General features: G+C 36.7%; 2 protein-coding genes across 2 annotated transcripts; both read left to right on the top strand.

Annotated features, from left to right (window-relative positions):
- Positions 1-49: 49 nt before the first annotated feature.
- LOC135672137 (MDIS1-interacting receptor like kinase 2-like) lies at positions 50-2,005 on the top strand. The gene is made up of 2 exons (XM_065180589.1): positions 50-1,483; positions 1,656-2,005. Exons 1-2 carry the CDS (start codon positions 286-288, stop codon positions 2,003-2,005), a joined length of 1,548 nt encoding a protein of 515 aa, XP_065036661.1. The 5' UTR covers positions 50-285.
- Positions 2,006-6,428: 4,423 nt separating this feature from the next.
- Positions 6,429-10,630, top strand: LOC135652737 (MDIS1-interacting receptor like kinase 2-like). Its single transcript, XM_065173939.1, has 2 exons — positions 6,429-9,521; positions 9,753-10,630. The coding sequence occupies exons 1-2, from the start codon at positions 6,722-6,724 to the stop codon at positions 10,112-10,114; spliced, it is 3,162 nt and encodes a 1,053-aa protein (XP_065030011.1). The 5' UTR covers positions 6,429-6,721; the 3' UTR covers positions 10,115-10,630.
- Positions 10,631-22,911: the final 12,281 nt, after the last annotated feature.

Raw genomic sequence — 22,911 nt, 5'->3', positions numbered from 1 at the left:
CCCAATCTTTTGTATTTGGATTTAAGCTTCAATAGATTGTCTGGTACAATCTCATCAGATTGGGGAAGATGGCACAATCTGACGTTCCTAGGAATCTCAAATAACAATATCACCGGAGTTGTACCATCAGAACTTGGACAGCTATCAAAGCTGGAAGAACTGGACCTTTCTTCAAACTACTTCCAAGGAGAGATCCCAAGGAGCTTGGGCAACCTGGCTCATCTTTATAACTTCAACCTGAGCAACAATCAACTCATTGGAGAGATACCAGCAGAGCTGGGAAGGATGTCCAACCTTGAACTTCTTGATCTGTCGAGAAACGGCTTGATAGGTAGGATACCATATCAGATAGGAAATTGCATGAAACTCCATTTGCTGAAGCTTAACAACAACAACCTCAGCGGAAGCATTCCTTTTGAGATAGGCAATCTGGTGTACCTTCAAGACGCACTCGACATCAGCCATAACTCTTTGACAGGGGAGATACCAACGCAATTCGGTAAATTGTTGATGTTGCAAAATTTGAATCTATCACACAATGGCTTGACGGGTAATCTTCCATCAACTTTTAGGGATATGCGTAGCATGTTCATCATCGATGTCTCATACAATGAATTGGAGGGTCCAGTTCCCGATAACAAGCATTTCCAGGAAGCTCCAGTAGAGTGGTTTGTCCACAACAAAGGTTTGTGTGGGGTTGTCAAAGGTTTGCCTCCATGTGCTTCATCTACTGCAAATGAACACCACGGAAGTAAGCACCACACAGTCATTATCTTATCTATTGTTGCATCTATGGTCGTCTTACTTCTCTTGCTTCTGTTCGTCGGAATTGCTTTGCGATTCCTGAAGAGGAAGAAACACAGAGTGCAAGCTGTCAATAATCCCATCAAACAGGGTACATTCTCTGTATTGAATTTTGATGGAAAAGTTGCATACAAGGATATCATCGAAGCAACAGAAGATTTCGATGAGAAGTACTTGATCGGAACCGGTGCATATGGCAGTGTTTATAGAGCAGAATTATCAAGTGGAGAGGTGCTAGCAGTGAAGAAAATTCACCTGTCCGAACACGAGAACACGGTGGACGAGCAACCCTTTCAGAATGAGATAGAAACTCTTACTCGAATCCGACATCGCAATATTGTCAAACTTTACGGATTCTGCTCCTCTCCTCACCACAAGTTTCTCGTGTACGAGTACGTGGAGAGAGGGAGTTTGGGATCCGTCCTCAGAATCGAAGCAGCAGCAGCAGAATTAGACTGGGTGAAGAGGGTGAATATTGTCAAAGATGTGGCTCGTGCTCTCTCCTACATGCATCATGATTGTGTTCCACCTATCGTTCATCGAGATGTAACCAGCAACAATATTCTACTGGATTCAGAATTCAAGGCTTGTGTTTCTGACTTCGGCATTGCTCGACTCCTGAATCCAGATACCTCAAACTGGAGCATGCTTGCCGGCACGCATGGTTACTTGGCACCAGGTAACATTTTGATTAATATTTTGTAACTCCATACGAAGATTTCTTGACATGTTATGGTATTTTAGAATCGTAGATTGTTGTTTCAGTAAAAGTGCAAATGCGATGTTCTTGTCTAATTAGAGGACATACTTCTGTATCAAGTAAGTTTGATCATCGATCTTCTTGTCTGTAGAGCTCGCTTATACAATGAGACTGACCACCAAATGCGATGTGTATAGTTTTGGGGTGATCACATTCGAGTTGCTAGTGGGAACTTACCCAGGAGATATCATTTCTACCCTATCATCTTCCTCCGGCCAAAGCCTGTTTGTGAAAGATATATTAGACCAGCGTGTATCACTTCCGGTTGACCAAGTTGCAGATGAAGTAGCTGCAGCTTTAACATTGGCGATCCATTGCGTTGACATCAACCCAGAAACTCGCCCGACGATGAAGCAGATCTTTGAAAAGTTATCGGCGCAGCCGAGCCCGGCATCTCTCCATGCATTGAAGTTTTCTGATTTGATGACTCGAGAATTATGATCAACCAAGTGGACTTCGCTTCCATGAGTTGCATCTTTTATTGGCCATTGAAATGTTTGATCTGTGTGTAGTACATGGTTTCCTTGTCAAGTTTCTGTTGCTGGTAAAGTTCTTTGAGCGTTATATATGTTATTTGCTGTAATGAAATTTGATATATATATATGTTTATTGTGATATTAATGTATGTTCATATCTTTGTTGTGAATACTATGATGTGTATATATTTATTGTTGTATGCATTACTGTTGTGAATATTGTTATGTTTACTATCAGGAATACTTATATATGTTTATTGTGATGTGATTGAGTGTTGAGAATATTGTTCATATCATGTATAGTTGTTGTGAAAGTTGGATGATTTCTTTGGTGTGTTCCTATGATGTGTACTAATGTGTATGCATATTTGTATCACTAATTACATGTTGTTGTGATCTTAGTAATGTTATGCCTAAGATCATGATGTTTACTATAATGTATATGTGTGTTCCTATCGTATCTAATTGTATGTTATTATTATGAAATTTGAATTATAGATATATATATATATAGCGGAAGAATTTGTTGAACTTAACAAGATAAATTTGACTTGACTTGAAATGTGCCCTTATATAAGTTTTTCTTTCTCTAAATGTTACATGAATTAATATGATTGACTTGACTTTGAGTTGTCGTATTATAAAAGTTTTATTATAAGGTTGGGTTGACATGACTTGACTTGGGATGTCCTATTATAAAAGTTTTATTAAATAGTTAACTTGAATGGTTGACTTGACTTGACTTACTCGAAAGATAGTTTGTCTGTGAAGGTTAAAAATAATGCAAAATAACATCAATTAGAGAAAAGAGTATGATGAATTCTTGAATTTTTTTTTATTTTTTTTGGATTTTCTCAATAGCTATTACTTTTTTATATTTTACAAAGAGTATCCTATTTATCATAATCCTTGTAATATTCTTCTGACAAGATAATTAGAGCAATACTTAATTATATCATATGAATCGATCCATAGGTAAATGATTGAATTCCTAAATTTCAGTACTGTTAAAACTAAAGTGTTTTGAAAAGTTTATTAAAAAATACTATAACTGATATATAAGTCTTTATATTTGATTGCTCTTGTTCATAAACTAATAAAAATATTTATTTAAAATCATATTTTTTATTTGAATGATTTCATTTATATGTACTACTATTTTATGGTTGTTCTTGTTATTTTCTTTCTACTTCTTCTAAAGTTGTCCGAATTATAATTTTTCTAAACATGAAGTTTTTTCTAAAAAAAATTAATTAACAAAATGCATGGGTAAAAAAGTCACTCCAAAGATCAAAGGTAATAAGCAAAAAAAAGATGCAAGGGCCACTCCCTTCTTCAAAAAATTATAGATAGATATATTCTAGCATGAATTGCTAATCAGTTGATATGATAAATATGTGATAAAATAAGAGCCAATAAGGCTCCTAGAATCAGTTTTAACATGAATACGATTGGCACCATCTAGCAAAACTTTACATACGCTATCATGAATGAAAATTGCTACCAAGAAGAGAACCCTCTAATCCTTTAAATTTTTTTAATGAAAATTGCTACCAAGAAGAGAACCCTCTAATCCTTTAAATTTTTTTAATCAAAAAATTATGCATCACTAGTATCGAGATATAAAATGAAATAAGTGCCTTCATCTTTATTTTTTTATTTAAGGAACATCATATTTAAATTTAAGCCACTCAGATTATAGTCTCGACTAAGAAATCTCTAAGTGAGATCTTCTCCTAAAACTCTCGGTTTGAAGATCTAGTTATTTTTAACCCTCCAAAACCACCAAAGGATATAATCAAGGCTCTTAAAGTAGAGGAGGCTTTAGAGTCAACATCTGACCCTTCATAGAGCCATATATCGCCATGCTTAGTATCAAAGGAAGAAAAGATCCAAAGTTGGGTTTCAAAGGATTTTCATAACGTAACTATTATATGGTAAAAGAAGAAGAGATGATATTGAAAGTCTCATTGGTATTGAGCAGAAATGACATGAATTAGAGGTAGAAAAATCAAATTTAACAAATCTAGGGTGACAGTGGTGTAACAATTTGTAAGAAAAAATTTTGATCTAGTAAACTAGAAGCTTTCTTAATTGACACCACTAATCCCGGGGAGATTGGTCCAAGTCGAGAAGTAATAAGCAGACTAGAGGATGATAAACCTTTGTTATTTAGGTTTCAAAATTAAAAATCATCATTATGTGACAAGTCTAGAGGATGATAATTGTCCCAAGCTTGGTTACCATGGTGCCCTCTTATGATATCCCTTAGACTTTCAATATAAGGTTGGCTCCTTGAAACTATCTTCCATTGGTGCTTCCTTAGCACTCTCTATTATCATTGCCACCTCGAGCCACATGTCTCTTACCACCACTACTTCCAATCACATGAGGAGGGCTTCCTATAAATCCTCTCTTTCCTCTCCTCGTTCCATCTTTTTAAATCACCTGAAACCTTGATTCACATTCACTCTTGCTCCTATCCCTCCTTCAAGGATCGATAGATAAGGTCAAGTCGATCATTGATTCCATGTCATGAGATCCGCTTAACTTTGTTGCAAGAGATGATACTGTCTTGGCTAAAGAGGTTGTGGTGGGTGCTTAGATCGGACACACTTCTTCCAATGACTACACAACAATAAGAGAGAAGGTTAAATTTATGGTGGTGCTGGACGCGGTTATACGAAGAAAGCTCTAGTTGCTTTTTCTTTAGGAGACCTTGAAGTAGGGAATATTCTTTCCTCCTCTACCCCTTCTTCTCTTACTACCTCTGCATATCTTTAGTTGGAACTATAAAGGTCTTCGGAGAGACATGTTTGACATTATCTTTCACATTTATCTAGATCGAACTCTCTAGATTTAATAGGAAATAAACTTGTTTGCGTCCCGTGCTCAGCTAACTATCATTTTTTTGGGAAGATGATAGAGCTCCTTTGCTATCTCTTCGATGGGTTTTACTAGCTAACTCCTCTAAAAAATAGATTGTATCAACATATAGATTCTATCTTCTCGTAAGCATTTTATACATGTCATTTTTCAATTCAAAAACTCTTCTTTGTGGCTTCTCTCAATTATATATGCATGTGTTTCTTTGTTGGAAAAGTAAACTTATATTGAGCACTTTGTACTTGATAGATTTTGATGATTTTTTATGGCTTCTTCTGGGAGATTTCATTTGTATTTTCTTGCCTTAAGACAAATATGAAGGTCATCATATCTCTTGCTATTTCTCTGTTTAAACTTTATATGATTTTTAGAAAATGTGAGACTTAAGGATCTTAGTTTCTCTGGCCCAAAATAAATATCATGTAACAATTGGGAGGGTCCCTTAGTTTGCTTTAGATCATTGCTCCATTTTTGTTTTCATCTCTCCTTTACACAAACCTACTAACAAGCTGTTTTACTTCCAGAATTTTTGGGTTGAACATCCTAAGTCCCATGATCTTATTTCTAGATCTTGGTCTCGCTCTTCCTGATTCACTTCCCCTCTAACAAATATCTCAAATAATCTTGATAGACTCAAGGATTCAAGACCTTCTTGCATCCACTCAAGCTGATACTCTCTTAAACAATGTGATTTTGCTCTTAAGCACTTATTTGTCTTCGTAACAAATATAATGCCCTCCTTCGCCACGTTAATCTTAGATGGTGGTCTCACACCAAGGTTAAATGGATTAATGATGGGGACCTCAACACTAAATACTACCATGCCCGGGTTGCCATTCGCAGCCATCAAAACCAAATTAAGCACCTTTAATGTCCAAAACCAAATTGTCCCAGACCAACACATCATGCATGTCCCTTGCCTTTGTCTCATTCTATTATGACTTTGGGAAGTAGGATCCTTATCCTTTGAAGCCTAACATATGGCCTAGTCTCATTGGTTGAGGTATTCTTCATAATGCCCATCGTTCAAATCTGGAATACTCTATCCTCCATTTGCCTCGATAAATCTCCTGGCTCTGATGGTTTCACTATCAAGTTCCGAATCCACTGTGGATCAACCAAATCGAATCAGGATCCAACTCATTTAAAATGAACCATTGGATAGGTTTCGCACCTCCTCTCTACCCAACCTGATGTCGGAAGCTATGAAATCATATATCTCTTTATGCATTAATAAATGACAATAGTTTTAACTGCACATTTGATTTATAGAAAGTCGACGTCTCAAATGGGATTCCGAATCTTGATCATTTGGCCGCACCTGCAGAAAATTAATCATCAGCAAAACTCTTCTTATTTTAATGTCACAAAAGCTATTCTTCTTTAACATTATAAAATGACTCCCAGTTGGCAGAAGGAATATGCTGAACTTGATAAGATCAGCTGACTTGACTCAGAAATCTACTGCTACAAAGTTTTTCTTGTGCTTCTTCTTATATGACATTGATTTCTCCAAGTAATAATATGAGTCCACTTTATGCTTTAACAAATGAAAAGTGATCAGTGGTGATGATCGAAAGGAATGGTTCTTAACCTTCCACCAAACTTTGCGGAGGGGACAGTATGAGAACGGGTGATACCATCCAGCTTTAGCCCCGCTGGTGAGGATGCTCGAGACTCAAATGTGTCCCACTCGGTTCCCGATAGTTCACATCCATCTCATACATTTTATATAAGGGGGCCCTTTGTTTGCTCGCAGTACAACATCCTCCCCCAGATTAGCTACACTGCAGTTATGGCATCCCAGCTGCACAACTGGCGGCTCCTCTCCACCACTCTCCTCCTCCTGCTGCTGCTCTCTCTTCATCTTGTCTCGGTGACAGCTTCACTCGGGTCACAAGCGAGAACCCTACTCCACTGGAAGTCCACCCTTCACGGCCAGCAATTCCTTGAATCCTGGAATCTCAGCTCTAATCCGTGCAATTGGACTGGAGTTACGTGCAACCTTACGCACAGAGGACGCCCTGTCATCACCGACATGTCCCTGCCGAACATGAGCTTAGAAGGGCCACTCGATGCTCTCAACTTCTCAACGCTGAGATCACTCGTCGGTCTCAACCTCTCCTACAACCAGCTCGACGGCGTCATTCCTCCGACCATCTCGGCTCTCTCCAACCTTGTATATCTTGATCTCATAGGCAACCGGTTCACGGGCAAACTCCCGGTCGAAATAGGCTCCATGAAGGCGCTCCAGTTCCTATATCTCAATAAGAATCAGTTAAGTGGTTGTGTCCCTCCATCCTTGGGCAATCTTACCGGGCTTCTGCACTTGCACCTGCGAGATAATCAACTTACAGGTTTCATACCTCAGGAGCTTGGAAGACTTCAGAAGTTGATGCATCTTACACTTGGGAAGAACCAACTATCTGGCTTCATCCCTCCCAGTTTAGGGAACTTGACGAACCTATACCAGTTGTCTCTCTATCAAAATCATCTCTCGGGATTCATCCCCAGAGAATTGGGAAATCTATTAAACCTTGTGCAACTTGGGCTCTTCAATAATAGTCTAACAGGTCATATCCCTTTCTTTATGGGAAGAAATCAAACTAAATTAGAGAAACTTTATCTTGGGGTTAATGAATTGTCAGGCTTTATCCCTCCGGAAATAGGAAATCTAAATGAGTTAACCCAACTTTTTCTGCCCGACAACCAAATCTCCGGGCCGATACCATCCACTTTCGGAAACCTGACCCAGCTCATGGGTATGGATCTCCATGACAACCAGCTTTTCGGTTCAATCCCTCCATCCCTCGGTAACTTAAGGAACCTCACTGACCTAAGCTTGTTCAATAATCGGTTGTCTGGTCGATTGCCTGCCGAGTTAAACAACATCACAGGTTTGACATCGCTTCTTTTGTCAGACAACTTCTTCTCCGGTGACTTGCCTTCAAACATATGCAAAGGAAGAACCCTACAGTATCTCTCACTGAGCAACAACAGCTTCAGAGGTCAACTTCCCGGGACCTTAAAGAACTGTACGGGATTGATCAGAGTCCGTCTCGAGCAAAACCAACTCACCGGGGATATATCACAACTTCTTGGAGTGTATCCACATCTTTCTTATATGGATTTAAGATTCAATAGGCTGTCAGGTGCACTCCCACCGGACTGGGGAAGATGGGACAATCTCACATTCCTGGCAATCTCAAATAACAACATCACCGGAGCCATTCCACCAGAATTCGGCAATCTAAAAGAACTACGAGAACTGGACCTTTCTTCCAACTACATACAGGGGGAGATTCCAAAGAGCTTGGGCAGGTTACCTCATCTCTACAAGCTGAACCTGAGCTGCAATCGACTCGGCGGAGAGGTACGAATAGAGTTTGGAAGGATGCCCGACCTTGAAATCCTTGATCTATCAGTTAACAGCTTGACAGGAAGAATACCGTCTCAAATAGGCATTTGTCTCAAGCTCCGCTCCCTGAAGCTTAATGGCAACAAGTTCGGCGGAGGAATTCCTGCAGAGATCAGCAGCCTGGAGTACCTTCAAGACGCATTGGACATCAGCCACAACTCACTAACGGGTGAGATACCCTCACAGTTCAGCAAATTTACGATGCTGCAAATTCTGAATCTTTCACATAATAATTTGTCCGGTGGTCTTCCATCTTCACTAAGTGCTATGATCAGCTTATTAATCATTGACGTATCATATAATGAATTGGAGGGGGCTGTGCCTGAGAGCCCAGTCTTCCGGAAAGCTCCGGCGAAGTGGTTTGTCCACAACAAAGGTTTGTGTGGGGTCGTCAAAGGCCTGCCTCCATGTCTTTCTTATACTGCAAGGAAAGATGATGGAAGCAAGCACCACAGAGCAATTATCTCAGCTATCATTGCTTCCGTGGTCGTCTTATTCATCTTACTTGTTTTTCTGGGAGCGTTTTCACTGTTCCAGAAGACCAAGAAACATTCCATGCCTTCCGAAAATAATGGCAACAAAGAAGGCATGACATTCTGTGTATTTAACTTTGATGGAAGATATGCATACAAGGATATCGTTGCAGCCACGGAGGATTTTAATGAAAAATACTGTATCGGAAGTGGTGCATATGGCAGCGTTTACAGAGCAGAATTAGCAAGCGGGCAGATGCTAGCAGTGAAGAAAATTCATCTGCAGGAAGACGAAACTACATCGAATGAGCAATCCTTTCAAAACGAGATACATACTCTTACTCAAATTCGACATCGAAATATCGTCAAGCTCTACGGATTCTGCTCCTCTGCTCGACACAAGTTTCTGGTGTACGAGTACATGGAGAGAGGAAGTTTGGGATCCCTCCTCAGAAGCGAAGCAGCAGCTGCCGAACTGGACTGGGTGAAGAGGGTGAACATTGTCAAAGATGTGGCTCGTGCTCTGTCCTACATGCATCATGATTGCGATCAGCCCATTGTTCATCGAGATATAACCACCAACAATATTCTGCTCGATTCAGAACTCAAGGCTTGTGTTTCTGACTTCGGTATTGCTCGACTCCTGAAGCCAGATTCATCAAATTGGAGCATGCTTGCCGGCACATATGGTTACTTGGCACCGGGTAAGTTTCTCCCCCGACGTCATATAGTAATACATTTTTTGCAAGTTAAAAGTCCATCAGCTTGTAGCTCATTTACATGAATTATTCATCAATCTAGAAATAGAAAACAGCAGTCGATTTACTGTACACGTAGTTATTCATCAATCAAGGCGCAAAGTAGCCTAACATAGCTGTCTTTTGGAGATCCTTCTACGATATAAGGTTTCCTCAGTTATCGGTTATTGTTTGCAGAGCTTGCTTATGAGATGAGAGTGACCACCAAATGCGATGTTTACAGTTTCGGAGTGGTCACGCTTGAGTTGCTAATAGGAGGACATGGGGAAGGACTCGTTTCCGTTCTGTCATTGCCTTCGTCGCCGAAAAACACGCTTGTGAAATATGTATTAGACCAGCGTCCATCACTCCCTACGACGGAGGTTGCAGACGAGGTAGCTGCAGTTTTGAGGTTGGCACTTTGCTGCGTGGAACATGACCCAGAGTCACGCCCAACAATGAAGCAGGTCTTTGGAACCCTATCGACTGTCAACACACTGCCGAGTCTCCCTTCTCTCGATGTGCTCAAGCTTTCTGACTTGATGAATGCTAAAATATGATCGACTATATGGACTCCCGTTCTCCGGCTGTGCCACCAAGTCAACAAGTCGGCTAAAGTAGGGGTTGTTGTTCACATCATATGACCATGCCTTTTTTGTAGTATGAAGCTGATGCTGTAGCGGAGGGCATGTGGTAAAGACCTGCCCATTCTGTAGTGATTAATTTCAATTCGCAGAAACAGGCTGACAGATTGAGAAAGTACTGAAGGTGTTTAATGGGTAAACGCATGCGACGACCAACATGATGCTGTGTGGCATAAAGAGCTTCCTAAAGATAATTTGCTCGACTTGAATTGACTTCACTCTCAGAGGTCCCATCTTACCTTTTGTGAAGCTGTAAAGCAGACAATGACTGCTTACAAGGCAAGGAGTCATCAGAGGAGGGAAAGAAATGTGAGATGAATTGTATGGTTGTGAAATCACTCCAACAAATCTAGTGACATGCAGTCATACACGTCCTTTTCTTCTTTCAATAAAGAAACGAGTATGTGTGTAACGTACCTTTTTTTCGTTGAATACGAAGCGGGTTCAACAGAAGAGTTTACTAAATCCAAGAAACTCGAATTGATAAGTATCGTGACACCCGTTGTTGGTCTATTGATTAAAGATATGATTCAAATTATATGATATGACACGACTTACTAGAGAGGAACTACATATCACACAAGTCAAGTGTAGACAAACCTCCTTTACAGGTAGGAGAAAGGAGATGAATCAAAAGGATAATCTCACATCACAGAATTGAAAAAATCAGATTGGTTTGATCTATAATTTAAAAGTTTAATTTTTTAGGTTAAATTGATGTATATTAATTTTGATTAGTTTAACTGAAACTCATCAATAATAGACTTTTTAATGATATTAGAACTAGTGTAACAACTTCTGAAAAATCAAGGATGGTACAATGTTACAATCATATAGAATATTTATCATACAAATCAATCAATAATCAATTCACTCCTATGATATTCATAATCTGTTTAATATATTAATTACATTAAGAATGGATTCGTCATGCTTCTATTATACATCTGACGATTAAAAGATAATCATATGAGCAAATAGACAGGAAGCTCTCTACGATACGATTATCACGAATAAGATAAATCGTCTTCCCAAAATCAACTTACCTCTCACCATAGATAGGAAGCTCTCTAAACCCTTGCCTTAGACCAACTCTCCATAATAGTCCACTGTCAACTTCACAAGTGTTGGGTTCAGCCCATATGTGGGCTTGGACCATATGATTAGGTAGTCAACCCAAATCTGAATTATTAAAAAAAATAAAAAGAAAAAGAAAGAGACGTGCACAATTGAGGGCAGCGAACGATTTTGGCGTGCAACTAACGATTGCGGTGCACAATGAGAGAAAATAACAGAGAGAGAGAAAGAGAAGAGAGATAATTAGGATTTTGAGTTTTTTTGTTTTGATCCAAATTATATGTGAAGAATCCTTGTAGTAAGCTTTACAATCCTAACGGTGTTAATCTACAATTTATTCTCTCTGAGGTATTTTCCTGTTATACCCATTTTGTGAGATCTAAAATTCTCTTTTTGATGAAATTCATCCATGTGATGATTATATGCTATTATTGAGCCAAGATATATGGTCTTAATGTTATTATGATCCTCTTGTTATTTTAGAGAAGATTTATTGTAAACATGTTATATTATTAGTGATAGTGGAAGTTTGAAGTGGACTACGGTCTCGTGGTTTTTCCCGCATTGGATTTTCCACGTTAAAATTTGGTCTCACTTTGTGATTGATTTATTATCCTACTGTTTATGCTGCTCTGGTGGATATGTGTTTTTGATATCAAGTTGATATTTTGATGAGGAACTTATTTTGATACACAAAGAGAGAAAATAATTATTTCGCTTTAACAGGTCGTTTGGTGCTAGTTTTTTTTTCTTGTATGATTGAAATGGAACAGTCAGATAGTATGATTAAATTGAACTTATCAAATTATTCCACTTAAAGGTGTATGATGGAAGATTTGCTCTATCACAAAGATTTGTATAAGCCCATCAAGGTTCAAGATAAACCTTCTACTATAGAGGATGAGGAATGAGAGGTTCAACATAGAAAAACTATTGCTTATATTAGAAGATGGACGTATATAAATTTGCATGAGCATATTTCTGATGAAACCAGAGCTGATGTTGTTTGGCAAAAGTTAGAAAATCACTTTGCGAAAAAGACAGTGGGAAACAGAATTTCTCCTTAGAAGACTTGTAAATTTGAAGTATAAAGATGGTGGTAATATTATTGAGCACATAAGTCTATTTTAGGGTCTTGCAAACAAGTTAGTTGCTATGAAAATAAATATAGATGATGAGATACAAGGATTATTACTTTTCAGCTCTTTTACAAAAGGTTGGGAAACGTATGCTGTGACAATTTATAACTCCATGCCAGAGGGAACTCTAACTATAGATATGGTTAAAGACAATTTGCTAAATGAAGATGCTAGAAGGAAAGAACAAGGTGAATCTTCTTCTGGTGCATTTGTTTCTAAAAAATAAGAAAAATGTGGAAGAAGTCATAGTAGAAATCCACATGGTTATAGAGGAAGATCCAAGTCTAGAAGGGATATCAAATATTTCCACTATAACAGGCTAGGTCACAAGAAGAAAGAGTATATGTTTTGAAAGCGATAACAGAATAAAATGAAGAAAAATGAGAAAGAGACCAATATAGTTGTTGTTGAAGGTGATATCATTATTGTTTATGATGACGGTTGTGTCAATCTTGCAGCTCAGGACAGTAATTGGGTAATTGACTCTGGTGCTTCATTTCATATTACTTCTCATGGTAATCTCTTCAGATCTTACACTACTAGTGATTTTGGTAGTGTTAGAATAGGAAATAGTGGTACATCTAAGATTGTGGGTATTGAAGATATTTGTTTGGAGACTAGTATTGAGAGCAAATTGATACTCAAAGATGTTAGACATGTTCCAGATATTCATCTTAACTTGATATCTACAGGTAGACTTGATGATGAGAGATTTACACACTATTTTGGTGAAAGTAAATGGAAACTCACTAAAGGTTCTCTAATTGTGGCGAGAGGAAAGAAGCTTAACTCTTTTTATGTCATGGAAGCTAAGCTACATAAAGGAGAGATTAATACAATTCAGAAGGGTGAAAGCATAGATCTTCGGCATAATAGGCTTGGTCATATCAGCGAGAAGGGACTTCAAACTCTTGCTAGAAAGTAATTCTTACCAAAGTTGCAAGGTACATCTCTTAAATCATGTGATCGTTGCTTAGTTAAAAAAAAACATAGAGTTGTCTTTCATACATATCCATCATATAGAAGATCAGATGTTATTGATTTAATTCATAATGATATCTATACTATGTAAACTAGAACTCTTGGAGGTGCTCTTTATTTTGTTTCTTTTATTGATGACCATTCTAGAAAAGTGTGGGCTTTTGCTTTGAAATCTAAAAATCATGTACTCGATGTTTTCAAAGAATTTCATATTAGTGTTGAAAGAGAAACTAGCAAAAAGCTAAAGTGTGTTCGAGCATATAATGGTGGCGAGTACAGGGGTCCTTTTGAGAATTACTGTAGGGTTTATGGTATCAGGCTTGAGAAAACAGTTTCTAAAACTCCTTAGCAGAACGGTGTTGTAGAATGGATGAACAAAACAATTAAAAAAAGGATTAGGTGTATTCTTTCCTACGCTAAGTTACCTAAGTCATTTTGGGGGAGGTTGTGAGAACTATAGTTAACCTTATAAATTTTTCTCCATCAGTTTATCTGAAAGGTGATGTTAAAGAAAGAGTATGAAAAGGAAAAGATATATCTTGTAATCATTTGAGAGTCTTTGGGTGTAAAGTATTTGTTTATATTCCTAAAGATGAGAGATCCAAGCTTAATAATAAAGCAAAAGCATGTATCTTCTTAGGATATGATCATGAAGAGTTTGAGTACATATTATGAGATCTAGTGAATAAGAAGATTATTAGAAGTAGAGATGTTGTATTTCTTGAAGACCAATTATTTGATGATTGTGATAATATTGAGAAGCCAAAAACTTGTGTTTATATTCCTTGGAGTTTGGGTCCAATTCCTTCACTTGTAGTTCATGATGATCATGAGGGAGATGAACAAGAAGATTGTGGTGAGAATGCCAGTGATGATACTCCTATAGTTGATGATGTTGAACCAACTGAACAAGCACCTCCACCACCAGTTGAGATTCCATTAAGAAGATCCACAAGAGAGCAACAACCATCTACCAGATATCCTCCATATGAGTATGTTATACTTACTAACGAGAAAGAGCTAGAAACTTACTAAGAAGCTATTCTACATAAGCATAAGAATGAGTGGGTTAAAGCCATGCAAGAAGATATGAGATCCTTGCTTGTGAACCACAGCTCTGACTTGGTAAAGTTGCCTAAAGAGAAGAAAGCTCTCAAGAATAAATATGTTTACAAATTGAAGACCGAAAATAATAGCTCACAACAAAGATACAAGACGCGACTAGTTGTGAAAAGATTCAGTCAAAAGAAAGGTATTGATTTTGAAGAAATATTTTCTCCAATTGTGAAAATTTTCTCTATCCGAGTTGTTCTTGGTTTAGCTATCCGGTTGAATTTAGAAGTTGAGCAACTTGATGTGAAATCAGCGTTTCTTCATGGTGACTTAGAAGAAGAAATTTACATGGAGCAACCAGAAGGTTTCAAAGTCAAGAGAAAAGAAAATCTGGTGTGTAAGCTTAAAAAAAGCTTATATGGACTCAAACAGGCACCTAGATAGTGGTACAAGAAGTTTGATTTCTTTATGATGAGCTAAGGGTATAATAGAACCACATCTGATCATTGTGTGTTCATGAAAAAAATTTCAAATGATGATTTTATTATTCTCCTACTATATGTTGATGATTTACTGATTGTTGGCCATGATGCTGGTAAAATCAAAAAGTTTAAAAGAGAGCTAAGTAAGTCTTTTGCCATGAAAGACTTAGGATCAATGAAACAAATACTTAGCATTAAGATTCTTCGTGATAAGAAGAAAAGAAAGATTTGGCTATCTTAGGAGACTTACATTGAAAATGTTCTTGAAAGATTCATCATGAGTAAAGCCAAAGTAGTTTGTTCTCCACTTGTAGGTCATTTCAAGCTTAGTTCAAAATAATATCCTACAAGTGAGAAAGAAAAAGAAGAAATTTCCAAAGTATCTTACTCATCTGCAGTAGACAGTTTGATATATGCTATGGTTTATTCTAGGCCAGATATAGCTTATGTAGTTGGAGTTGTCAGTCGATTTCTCTCTAATCCTGATAAGGAACATTGGGCAGTAGTGAAATAGATATTAAGATATCTAAGAGGTACTTCCAAGTTGTGTTTATGTTTTAGCAGTGATAAACTTGTACTAGAAGAGTACACAAATGCAAACATGACATGTGATATTGATTCCAAAATGTTCACTTCGAGATTCTTGATGACATTTGCAAGGGGAGCAATCTCTTGGTAGTCTAAGTTATAGAATTATGTTGCTCTATCAACCACAGAAGTAGAATACATAGCAATTATTAAAGCCTACAAGGAAGCTTTATGAATGAAAAAGTTTATATAGGGATTGGGCTTGAAATAAGAAGGATATACTATTAACTGTGATAGTCAAAGTGTCATTCACCTCTCCAAGAATTCAATGTACCATTCTAAATCCAAGCATATTGATGTGAGATATCACTAGATTCGTGATGTGCTTGATATGAAAGAATTACACTTGGAAAATGTGTATACCAATGAGAATTAATCAAATATGTTGACAAAGTCTTTGCCTAAGGAGAAGCTTGAAGTATGTAGGCGAAGAGCGGGCTTAGTATAGCCCACCATATGAGTTGGAGGGGGAGAATTGTTGGGATCAACCCATATATGGGCTTTGACCATATGATTTGGACAGTCAGCCCAAATCTGATTTATTAAAAAAAATGAAAAGAAAAAGAATCAGACGTGCACAATGAGGCCAACGAAGGAACGGTGCGTGCAACGAACGGTTACAATACACAGGGAGAGAAAAGAGCAGAGAGAGAAAGAGAAAATAGACCATTAGGATTTTGAGTTTTTCTACTTGACGATCAGTGGCCAAACTTTATCAGTTTTAACCCAAATTATATATGAAAAATCCTTACAATAATCTCTACAATCCTAACGGTGCTGATTTATAATTTACCATCTCTAAGGTACTTTCCTACTATACCCACTTTGTGAGACATAAAATTCTCTTTATGATGATGATATGTTATTCTTGAGCCAAGATATATAATCTTGAGGTTATTTTGATCCTCTTGATATTTTAGAGAAGACTTATTATAAATATGTTATCATTATTAGTGATAGTGGAAGTTTGAAGTGGACTACGGTCCCGTGATTTTTCCTGCATTGGGTTTTCTACATAAAAATTTGGTCTCACTTTGTGATTAATTTATTGCTCTACTGGTTATGCTACTTTGGTTGATATATGCTTTTGATATCAAGTTGATATTTTGATGAGGAACTCATTTTGATACACAAAGAGGGAAAAAGAATTATTCTGCTATAATAGGTTTTTCCCAACAAGAAGTGTAGTCTCCCCCTTTGACTGAAATCCCTATTCCAACACCAATTCCAGATCTTCCCAACGAGTCAATTACTAAATCAACCAAACTTTTAGTTGAGGTTCGGACCAACTAAATAAAATGGATTCGTAATTGGAAAATAAGATAAAATAGGAAAATTGGCTAGAAATAGAATCATACATGTGGTCTCCTTTCACAAAAAGTAACAATGAGGAGCTGATCCACTAAGGCATCTAATTCCCATCACTCAATGTATACAAGAGAAAATATGACCCTTCGGAATACATCATAACTTTTATGTCTCAAATGATGTTATTTGGAACCATCAACTCACTAATATGTTGAACTTTCCTAACAACCTTAAGGGGGAGTTGCACGTGAATAATTTGTTAAGCTCTCTGAGAGTCAATCTTCTTATTTGGGCAATTGACTAAAGAGTTTAAGCTTAACTTTATTAGTTATCAACTTTTAAAGAAGCCCACCACCTTTCTCCTAGCCATCACATAGGAAGATAGAGTTATATAGAAAATTTAATGATGAGGTTAACTTAATTGCTAATCCAACTCCATTTGTCCTCATCAATGCATACATTAGCGAACTCCAACTATCACTAAGTCATCACTAAGTCTCCGACCATATTCCTAGAGCTTTTATAAGAGGCAAACCATCGTATAGTAGTTGAGTCTATAATCACTGGAAATAGAAAGGTTGAGCTGAAAAAGACGACAAAGGAGGAAAGATCTTAGTAACAAAACCCTATGGAAAGGCCATGAAATGATAAACAGAAAGTGACCGATTACCACAATAAGATTTCACCTCACTTAACACCTCCCATATAGAGTTATTCATGCAAATCCCAAAAGAAGGGCTCTTACGGCACCATGCCCCATGAAAGCCCCATTGACAAAAAAAAAAGATAAAATACTGTCACTTCCATCAAGACCATGGACTTAATACTAAAGATTGCTATACCCAAAAGGAGCAAATTGAAGAGTTAATCAAAAGGAGTCATCTTCATAAGTTTCTACCTAAGATTCATAAAACATTATCGAGGCCCAAAGGCCCCATTGAGCGACAAATCAATATGATCATTGAGAGCCAATCGCGAGTGCTAGTAGTTCATCTACCCAAAAATCCTATGCAAGAGATTCGATCATAATTGAGACCAATCAATTATGTTCAAGGAATAGGATAAGCACCCAGACCCAAAACATGATGATGCATTGGTAATCTCCATCGGGATCACTAATGCATTAATGAAAATGATCATGATCGACACTAGAAGCTCAATAAATATACTCTACTATGATGCTTTTCAAAAAATTAGTCTATCTACCAAGGATCTATAACTGATCTCCTCAACCTTTACTGGGTTCTTAAGGGACTCCATCACTTCGCTAGGGACCATAGATCTTTACGTCATCTTCAAGTCTGACAATTGCTCAAAAACTATAAAGACCAAGTTTTTGATGGTTGACCTTCCGTCTACATATAATGCCATCATAGGGTATCCCTCGCTTAATCATATATGAGCGGTAGTATCAACCTACTACATGACATCAAAAAATTTCACTAGCTCAGGAGTGACAGAGCTAAGAAGTGATCCCAAAGAGTCAAGACAATGCTATTTGATGTGGATCAACTTGTCTAAGAGAATAGCTCACCCTATACAACAAATGGACTCTAGAGATCCATCCCCAACATCCTCTCATCTCCAAGAAGGAGCCATAGGAAGAAATTTTCTTAGACCTTGAGCGGCCAAAACATACCGTCAAGACAACCACTATCGATTCTGTATATTGAGCAACTTATCATAAGCCTTGAAGATTTTCTCTAAATCAACAAGTAGTAGTCGAAGAAGAAGTTAGCAAGTTGTTAAATGCTGATTTTATTCATGACATCTACTATCATAAGTGGTTTGCAAATCTAGTCCTTGTTAAAATAAATAATGAAAAATGAAGAATGTGTATTGATTATACTTATTTTTTCTAAAGGATAACTTTCCTCTCCTTCCAATAGACCAATTGGTCGACTCGACCTATAGTTATGAATTATTAACTTTCATAGATGCTTTTTCTAGATATGATTAGATAAAGATGGTGCGAGAAGATAAAGAGTACACTGCCTTCATTATTAACAAAGGTTTGTACTGCTACAAAGTAACACTATTTGAGCTAAAAAATATTAGAGCAACTTACCAAAGAACAATCAACAAGATATTCTAACACCAAATTAGATGGAAAATAAAGGTATATATTGATGACATGCTAATGAAGAGTCGTGTTGCAAGCACCTATCTCTCTAACTTAGGGAAAACATTTGTGACTATTAAAAAATTCTAAATATCATTGAATCCTATGAAGTGTGCCTTCGATGTGAGTTTTAAAAGATTTTTAGGTTTCATGATCCGTTAACGGAGAACATATGCAAACCCTAAGTAGGGCTAGACCATCATTAACATGAGGCTCTCAGACTCAATAAGAGAGGTTCAGTAGCTAACGGGCTGGATCACCACATCGAGCCACTTCTTATTTACGATAAGCAATCAATGTTTATTATTCTTTAAGACTTTAAAGTGATTGAAGGATTTTTAATGAATCGAATAGTGCCAATGTCATTCGACCAGCTCAAAGCCTATTTGACAACTCCACCTTAACTCTCTAGTCCTTTCCCTGGAGAGGAATTATGCCTATACTTGGCAATAACTTCGATGGTTGTAAGCTTAGTATTAATATAGGAAAAAGATCGAGTCTAAGACTAATATACTATACAATCATGTACTTCATAAAATATAAACTCGATATTATAACTTCGAAAAGCTAACTTACATATTAGTGCTAGTAGCAAGGAATCTCTGCCTATACTTTTAAGCTCATCATGTTATTATCATGACAAACAAACCAATGCATCAGATCCTCTCAAAGCCTGATGCAACTTGGAGACTCCTTAAATAGGTAGTGGAGCTTAGCGAGTTTGATATCTCTTACAAACCATAGATCGCCATCAAGGCTCAAGCCTTGGCCGATCATGGTAAAAATGACTTTTGTTGAAGAGGCTTCGCAGGAGCTCCAATGCTAGACCTTCTATGTGAATAGCTCTACAACGTCAACAATCGAGGGGAGTTATGAGCATGCACTCTGTTTTAATTTCAAAGTGACTAATAATGAGGCAAAGTATGAGGCTCTACTATCTAGTCTAAAACTCAATAAAGGAATGAGGATCTAAAGCCTGAAAATTTATAGTAAATCCTTATTGATTATCAACCAAGTCAATGGTATATATGAGGCCCGTGATTCTATCATATCCTTATATCTTATGGAGGCAAAGCAAATGATAACTAACATCCCATCATTCAGTATTGAACAAGTCCCCTAAAGAGACAACATAGCAGTAAATGCATTATCTAAGATATTCTCTAGAAACCATGTATGCCCATCAAAAAAGGTGATCTTAAAAGTTCTAGGGAGCATAAACAAAAGTCAAATAATGACTACTTGTATTGTAGACATCTTAAAATATCTTATGATTGAAACTCTCCCATATAATCCAACTAAGAAAAGAAAAGTATGAAGACAGCAAGCATGATATTGCATCCTTGACGGTGTATTTTATAGTTGATCAATATCGCGACCACTACTATGATGTCTACACCCTACCAAGCATCTCTCCTACTATCTAAAATTTAGGAGGCAACTTGCGAATAGCACATTGGGGGAAGATCCTTGGCCTTCAAAGTTCTTCACAAGGGTATTACTAGCCAACTCCCAAGTACGATGTAGTAAGATACATCTAACGCTGTGATAGATGTTAACGTAATGCTCAAGTTTAAAGACTCCCAACAATGGAATGAACCTTGATAGATTCATCTTATCCCTTTGCATAATGGGGGCTAGATATTTTAGGATATTTTCTATCTACTTCAGGCTAAAGGAAATGTCTATGGTTGGAGCTGACTACTTCATCAAATGGGCAGAGGCTAAACCTATGACATCGATCATAGAAAGATAGGTGGAGGGATTTATGTGTCATCTCTCGATTTAGAGTTCCTAAAGCACTGATTATTGATAATAGGATATAGTTCAGTAATGTCAGGTTCAAAGAATTTTATGACATCTTTGGGGATCCAACTAAAATTCAATTCGATGGCTTGTTCTTAAACCAATTGTCAAATCGAAGTCACCAACTGAGCAATCCTTGAAGGCTTATTAAAAAAAATTTATGAAGCCAAAGGTATTTGGGTGAATGAGCTACCAAATATTTTATTTTATGAAACTAACATATAATATCCAAGTACTCATCATGTATATCATAAATCAACTATCAAATCTATGTTATATTGTTAAATATGTGAGTTGATCTATAAATATTTTTAACAATATATAATATAATATAAGTCATAATTTAAAGTCCTATAAGAAATATATTGATTGTTTGATATGGATTTTGAATGTTGTTGTAAGGATATATCTTTATAGGATGATGATCGGATACTCATCCATTTGGTCGTCGGTGTGTGGTGGTACCATGACGGCAAGGTCACGGTCAAGCAACCATGCACGAGGAGGAAAAGAGAGAAAGGATGTTGGAAGAAAAATATAAAAGAGAGAGAGAGAAAGAGAGAGATGTGCAACCCGTGAGAGGAAGAGAAGAAGATACGTAAGAGAAAAGTATGTGAACAGTAAAGAGAAAGGAGAGAGAAAGAAGAGGAAATGAAGGAAAAAAAAAAAGGGTTCCTGAGAGAAGTGAAAAAAAAAATGAAAGAGTCAGGAAGAAGACAGAAAGATAAATTAACGAGGATCGATAGAGAAAGAGAAAGAGATAAGGAAGTTAGAAAAAAAAAAATCTATCTTGCAAGAATAAAAGGAAGTAAACAGTAAATTATAAATTGTTGTTGCTATTGCTTTTGCCAAAACTGATTTGGAAGGTGTTTTCGTTTAAGCAAACTTCTTGTCATTTCAACGACAGTTTGATTCTTACGTTCAGCTACACTATTTTATTTCGATGTGTATGATGTTATCAATTCTCTGCGAATATCATTTTCTTCACAAAAAGAATTAAACTCATTAGATAAAAATCCAATCTCTATCTGTCCGAAGTATCTTTATGTATTTACCACTTTGCCTTTCTACAAGTGCCTTGAATTTTTAAAAATTATCAAATGTTTCAGATTTCAGTTTCAAAAAATATACCCAACTCATGCGACTATAATCATTAGTAAACAATAGAAAATATTGACTTCTACTAAATGATTTTGTATTCATAGGTCCACATAAGTCAGCATGAATTAATTCAAGACAATTAGATGCTCTCCATGCTTTTCCAACAGGAAATAATTTTTTACTTTGTTTGTCATAAATGAAACATTCACATACATCAAGTGTATTAATCTTGGACAATCCGAAAACCATTCTTTTTTTATTTAACAACCTTAAACCCATAATGTTAAGGTGTCCATATCTTAAATGTCATAAATTAAACTCATTCTTTTGAGTTGTGATAAGAGCATACTTTTCAATATTTGAACCATCAAGTGGAAACATCTTGTTTTGCATCATGCAAACATTTACCGTAATCAAACCAGGTATTTTATCTTTAATAGTGCATGAACCATCATCAAATATAACTGAATATCCATCATCTATCAATTGACCAACACTCAACAAGTTACGTGATAAAGTAGGAACAAAGAAAATATTATCAAGGTATTTTACCTTCCATTGATTTGTCTTCACCTCAATTGTTCATTTTCCTTTCACTTAGATTTGCTTGTTATCTCCAAGCCTAACTTTCAACTTATGAGTTTCTACAATATCTCTAGACATTGATTTTATACTTGACACATGATTAGAACACCCACTATTTAGAAACCAAATATCATTTGAGATATCATTAACTTGTGAATGAGTCCTAAATAATTTACTATTTTCTTCATTTTCCTTCACATAGCCTGCTTGCTTTTCTCTTTTCCAGCAATCCACCTTCATGTGACCAAACTTTTTACAATAGTGATATTGAATTTCACTCGTATAATTTTTTTTATCATAATTTGATTGTCTTTGTTCATCATGCCCATCAAAGTGTCCTCTTTTTTTTCCTCTTACATTTCCTCTACCATGAAATCCTCCTCACGTCCTCTTCCTATTGATTTTTTGTCTTCTTTTGAAGTAGAACTCTCCCTTAACCTGAAATGCTTTCTTTTCACTTTTTTCAAGTGA

The sequence above is a fragment of the Musa acuminata genome, chromosome BXJ1-4 (genome assembly GCF_036884655.1).
Source record: "Musa acuminata AAA Group cultivar baxijiao chromosome BXJ1-4, Cavendish_Baxijiao_AAA, whole genome shotgun sequence".
NCBI classification, from domain to species: Eukaryota; Viridiplantae; Streptophyta; class Magnoliopsida; order Zingiberales; family Musaceae; genus Musa; species Musa acuminata.
This window is presented reverse-complemented; position numbering and strand designations above follow the sequence as displayed.